The sequence below is a fragment of the Tupaia chinensis genome, unplaced genomic scaffold (assembly GCF_000334495.1).
Source record: "Tupaia chinensis unplaced genomic scaffold, TupChi_1.0 Scaffold143943_1, whole genome shotgun sequence".
Taxonomy (NCBI): Eukaryota; Metazoa; Chordata; class Mammalia; order Scandentia; family Tupaiidae; genus Tupaia; species Tupaia belangeri.
Genome location: NW_006203794.1, coordinates 991,728 through 997,532, shown reverse-complemented (window position 1 = coordinate 997,532; position 5,805 = coordinate 991,728). Strand labels below are relative to the sequence as shown.

Sequence of the window (5,805 nt, the reverse complement as noted above, 5' to 3'; positions counted from 1 at the left end):
CATGAGTTCTTTGCTTTTTAGAATTATGCCTGAATCCTTAGGTACCATGATAGAAGCACAAAATCAGCAACACTAGCATGAAGAATCTGATGCCAGGACTGGCAGGTGGTGCAATGGTTTTGTCACTGGATTCCCACATGACTGACCATGGTTTGAGTCTCTGACACAGTGACTTGAAACTCAAGCCAGGCATGTGTGTGTGCTTGCCCAAAATTTTGAGAGAGGAATAAACGAGAAGGGATTACAGAGTGGCCAACTCCCTGGAGAGTGATTTCTCACTTTCTTTCTTGCTGTTTCTCTGGAGCATGTATACTCTATAGCAAAATTCTCCTCTCTAAAAAAAGAATCTGATATTTATTCATATTAAACACTTTAATTAAGTTATTGATGAAGATTATCAGTTGAATATCTCACTCCCATCAAGTTAAAAATATGGAAAATGAAAACTTTCATTGGGATCTTCTTAATATTGCATTCTCATGCCATGCCATTATGATATCTAAGTTAAACAGGCAGTGTATGAACACATGAGGTATAAAAATGCTATTTTAGCCTTTCAAGCAGATGTAATATAAACAGCTGCTGATAAATATGGTAAGATGAGTAAACTGGCAAGTCTATATTCAGTTCTGAATGATTTCTACTTATTTATGCTATTATATAATTAGTTTTCAAGTTCATACCTTAAGCCAATTATAAATTAATAATAACATTTAAAACACTGTGAGCTCATGCAAGTCCCAATATTTAAATATTGTCATATTTCACCAGACTATTAAATTTATTGAAACATTGCATGTGTTCATACTGTGTTGTTACTGTTCCATCAGTGAACATATATTGAATAATATAAATTTCATCTTACATAAGTTTACCAGAATTAAAATTCACCAGTGCCGCTTCCATAGCATAACATAGTAATTGACATAGTACTGATGTAGCAGTGATATTAAAATTATTTAAAAGATTTTAACCTTTGTAGATTGCTTAAGGAATCTGTCAGTTCCTTACATGCAGTATTAAGCAACAATTTTGCTAATGGCAGTAAGTTACTGTTGAGCCAGCTCTGTGTCTGTGTGTGCGGTACAGTGGTAATATGCTGCTCCAGAGGAAACAGGTCTCAGTGCTCTGAATCTCTGATCCTGTCAGCCTAATCCCACCAGGCACACAAATGAGTGCCTGAGTTCTGATGGACTGGAGATCTGGAGGAAGGGGGCCACAGAAAGACCACACCCGATGGAAGGTGCTCTTCTCTCTCTTTCAGTCTTACACGGTTACACATTCCTTCTATCAAGAAAAAAAGTATTTAAAAACAAATCAAGGTTTTAAAGCAATGTTAATAATTTAGATGAAGGACAGTCAATATCTTGGTGGTTAAGACAGCCAGATCTCACATGTCTGACTATACGATTCAAATCTCAAATCCAATGACCTGAAAAACACCCAGGCACATGTGGTGTATATGCCCAAAATCTTGAGAGGAGAAAAGAAGAGAAGGGATTTTAGCATGACCATCTTCCCTGGGGAGTGGTTTCTCACTTTTTCTGTCTCTCCAGAAAAACATTTTCCATACAGCAAAATTTAAAAGAATAATAAGTAATATTCAATTTAGAGGGATGTCCAACCTCAGTAGCACATGCAGTACTAGTCGAGGAAGTAGGGTGCTACTGCACAATACTGGAGACATGAGAAAAGTCCTGGGTTCAGATGTCAGGCTGACATAAATAAAGGCATATTCCTGTTCTTGGCTGACTAGGACAGGATAGTTAATGGTAAGACATGGTAAGACATGTAACACGGTAAGACTGTCAGGAGAACCTGTGTGTGGTTGTCTCTATCTCTCTCCTTAAATAATAAAGTCCAAAAAATGTATATGAAATTAAGGGCTGACTATATAGTCATTTAGTAATAAGTGAAAACAGCCAGAATAGTCTTGTCCATTAAATTACGCTTACTTTTTCTTTAACACATGCTGAAAAAATAGCCAAACACTTCACATAGCAACTGTTACATTACTAGTGTCAACGTTAAGTGACATCACTATAGATGACATAAATGTTGCCTAGCTGTTTTGTGGGACTAGTAAGAATCAAGTTGGTAGGGATTTCAAAGATCATAGAAAGGTAGGTGTGACTCTCTGTGATAACTCTACTAACAATCTAAGTAAATATTATAAACATTACGTATATAAACTCTTTTAATAATGTTTTTTAGTTATTACAAAGAATATTTTTAAATAGCTAGAAATGTTTTTTTTAAATACATAGCATATTCTCATAGCAATAAGAGGTGAAATATTTATAAAAAAGTAATCAGCAGAAAAAAACAGTTTATTAAAAACAGCCGAGGTCAGACATGCAAATAATAACCCAGTGCACTGTCCTTGATTAATTTAATACATAAATTGAATAAAGTTATTTTTAATTTATGTTGAAATTAAAGTTCAGTTCAGATGATGATAACCTAATAGTTAATTTACAGACTTCTACTCATGTTTTCATTTTCTTCTTCTCCAGTGAGCATGACTGAGCCTTGTTAAGATCTCTTACCATATTAATCCTTGTGCAAGTCAATGCAACAGCCAACTCTACATGAACAAATTCTCAAAAAAGTTAGGGTTTTTCCTAATGTAAGGATCATTAATTCATGTCTGACTGGACCTAGAATATCTGCAACATATGTATATATTTTTTCCCTCAATTAAAACACTGAAACAAATTGAAAAAATGGTTGTCTCTGAATTAAAGTGGATAAATAAAGGAAACATATTGAATTTGTTTTCCTTCTTTTTTTCTTGTATTCATGATCAAAATAAGCTAAAACACAAATTTCATGAGGCAGAAAAAAATATTCATAGAGATAATATGACATCCAGAGATAAGAACAAGAAACTCAGAAAAGAAAATAAGTGCCTCTGGGGAGAAAATAAAGCTCTTCGACAGGAAAATATCATCTTCAGGATGGACAACCAGTTAATCCAGGAAAGGAATCGGTTCCTGAGACAGCAAAACCATCACCTCTGGAAGTTTAAAAGTGTGATTTTTGACAGCCAAAATCCATCTGGAGAAAAAATCAGTGCCTCAAACACAGAAAGTAAGTCTTTTTGGCAACAGAATCAAGCCCTGGAAGCTCAGATCAAGGTACTTAGAAAGCTGGACAAAGCTTTCCAGAATGAGGAGAAAGCTGTTCAGGAAGAGATAAGATTTCTCCATGAGGAGATCAAGGCTCTACGACATCAGAAGAAAGCAATCAAAATGGAACTACAGGCCTTGATGAAGGAGGGAATAGCACTAGAGATGGAAGAACAGGCTCTGTGGAAGGAAGAACAGGCCCTCCGTGAGGAGAACAAGGCTCTTAAAGAAGAGAACAACGCTCTTCAAGAGGAGGAAAAAGCTCTCTGGGAAGAGGCAAAAGTTCTAGAAGACTGCAACAAGATTCTTCAGAGAAAAATCAGCAAGCACACTTGTTGGGAAAATATATAATAATGAGATAGAACAGCAGTATAACTTGGAAAAGTAACTAGAAAACCATGACGATCTTTGACATTCCAGAAAAACAAAAAAATTTTTGAAAGTGAAATACCCCTTTGGGGTTGGAGTCAAAGGTCTTAAACATACAGTTGGTTCTGGAAATAAAATAAAACCCTAAAGAGAAAAAAAAAAGTCTTTAGATTCATTTCAATTTTAGACTATTGGTAGTAAATATTATTTTAGAATGCAAAAGTTGTAGTAGTCAAAACATGTGACATTCAAATATACAAGTTGGATTTACCTGCCTTCTACTTTCAGAAACATTAAATATAAGAAGTTCCTCTTGTAATAAATTAAGAGCACAGAAAAAATGACTTAAAAGTTGCTTTTAGGGGGCCAGCAGATGGTGTAGTGGTTGAGAAGCTAGACTCCCATGTGGCCAACCACAATTCGAGTTTCAGACCCAGTGGCTTAAAACTCAGACCAAGTGTGTGTACCTATATGCCCCAAAAATTCCTGAGAGGAGAATGAAGAAGAAAAGATTGCACGCCATCCCCCTGGGGGCTGATTTCTCACTTTCTGTCTTTCTCTCCAGCGAGTGTAAGTGCTCTATAGCAAAATCTCTCTCAAAAAAAATGTTGCTTTTAGAAGTATGAATAGTATAATAAAATATAAGGTTTTCCATATTCAGTTCACATGTATTGTACTGAAAAACAAGTTTCTTCTGCCTTTTCTTTATGCTTATGCCAGTGATGCAGTTGAGGTCAGTAATGAGGAAAAAGAATTTTAAATGCGTGATAGTACAAAAGTTATTAACAAGTGGTCATTTGTTTTTCTTCTTTCTCTTTACTATGCTCATTTACTATCCTCCTCCTCTTGCTTAATAGGAGGAATATTGACCTAATGAATATATTAAAGATAGAGAAGAGGGAACAAAAGAACAAACTTATAGAAGTTTTGTATTTGCTATTTGAATATGAGGAACAGTCCAGTGAAAATGGAGGGAATGTAAATCTTTCAAAAGTAGTAATGTTGATCATTTAATCTAATTGAATATTATTCTTAAAAATTAATTCTGCATGGGGACCGGAAGGAGGCAGCATAAATAAAGGTACTAAATTCCCACATGGCCGACCACAGTTCAAGTCCTGGACCTGGTGGCTTGCTTTCTTGCTTTCCCTTTCTCTCTCTCTCTCTCTGACTGATCAAATAATACAATAATAATAATAACAAATGGAATTAAATAAATAATTTTCAAATTAATTCTGCACAAAATGGAGTCACATGGATTCACATGTTTAATAGATTCTAGACAAGGAGGGCTTTAAAAAGTTTATGGAATACATGTATTATGAAAAGATGGATTTTACTTTATTTTTTAGCAAAATAAACTCTTATTTCATTTCCCACAAACTCCCATGTGGTTTCAGAATTGGATTACAAATGGTAGAGGGCTGGTGCAGTACTTTAGTTTTCATTATTTAAAATTTTAAGGCTGGCTTCACAACCTGGTGATTAAGGGAGCCCACTCCCATCTGGCCAATCATGGTTGGATCCCAGCCCTGGCAGCTTAAAAAATAGGTTGTGTGTATATATGTGCTTACCCCAACTTCTGACAAGGTGGAGAAATGGAGAAAAGGGAACTGTGGTGAGAACACACCCCACTGGGAGTGTGCTTCCTCCCCACCACCAGTCTCTCCCTGGTGGCGGGTGTATGCATCCTCTTGCAAATAAATAAAACTTAAGCACTTAATACAGGGTAAACATGTGATGGGTTTTTTGAAATGTAACTGAAGGGAAATCTCTTCTTGATCCTTACCTGGTGTTGATGAGGAGAAACATAAGGAAAGAATGGGAAGAGAACACTTGTATCTCCTGGGTGCTGCCACATCTGCAAACAAGTCAACATACATTTACAACATGACTCTAATTAGGGCTCTACCATTGTGAGAATAATTTTAAGGTTAAAGCAAGAGATATTTGGGCAGCAGGTGGTATAGTGGTTACGGTGCTAGACTCCCTCACAGCTAATCGTGGTTTGAGTCTCACCTTGCAGATTGAAAATCATGCTGGGTGTGTGCATGTGTGTGCTCAAAATCCCAGGAGAATGGAGAAGAGATTACAGCATGGCCATCCCTTCAGGTGGTGATTTCTCACTTTCCCTCTCCCTGTCTCTTTCTAGTGAGTGCACATGTCATATGGCAAAAGACCTTTACAAAAAGAAAAGATATATATATATATATATATTTTTTTTTTTAAGATTCTACAGACTATAAAGCAAAAAGAAAATTAAACATTAATGCTTTATTCATGACTATTTTCTGCTTGATAGTTT

At 35.8% G+C, this 5,805-nt stretch overlaps 1 protein-coding gene across 1 annotated transcript; it reads left to right on the top strand.

Annotated features, from left to right (window-relative positions):
• Positions 1 to 2,066: 2,066 nt before the first annotated feature.
• LOC102469712 (coiled-coil domain-containing protein 70) lies at positions 2,067 to 3,646 on the top strand. The gene is made up of 2 exons (XM_006165530.1): positions 2,067 to 2,123; positions 2,517 to 3,646. The coding sequence occupies exon 2, from the start codon at positions 2,679 to 2,681 to the stop codon at positions 3,480 to 3,482; it is 804 nt and encodes a 267-aa protein (XP_006165592.1). The 5' UTR covers positions 2,067 to 2,123; positions 2,517 to 2,678; the 3' UTR covers positions 3,483 to 3,646.
• The last annotated feature ends 2,159 nt before the right edge of the window (positions 3,647 to 5,805 follow it).

Coding starts and splice junctions, on each gene's coding strand:
- LOC102469712 (XM_006165530.1), top strand. CDS start 2,679: ATGTATATATTTTTTCCCTCAATTAAAACACTGAAACAAATTGAAAAA.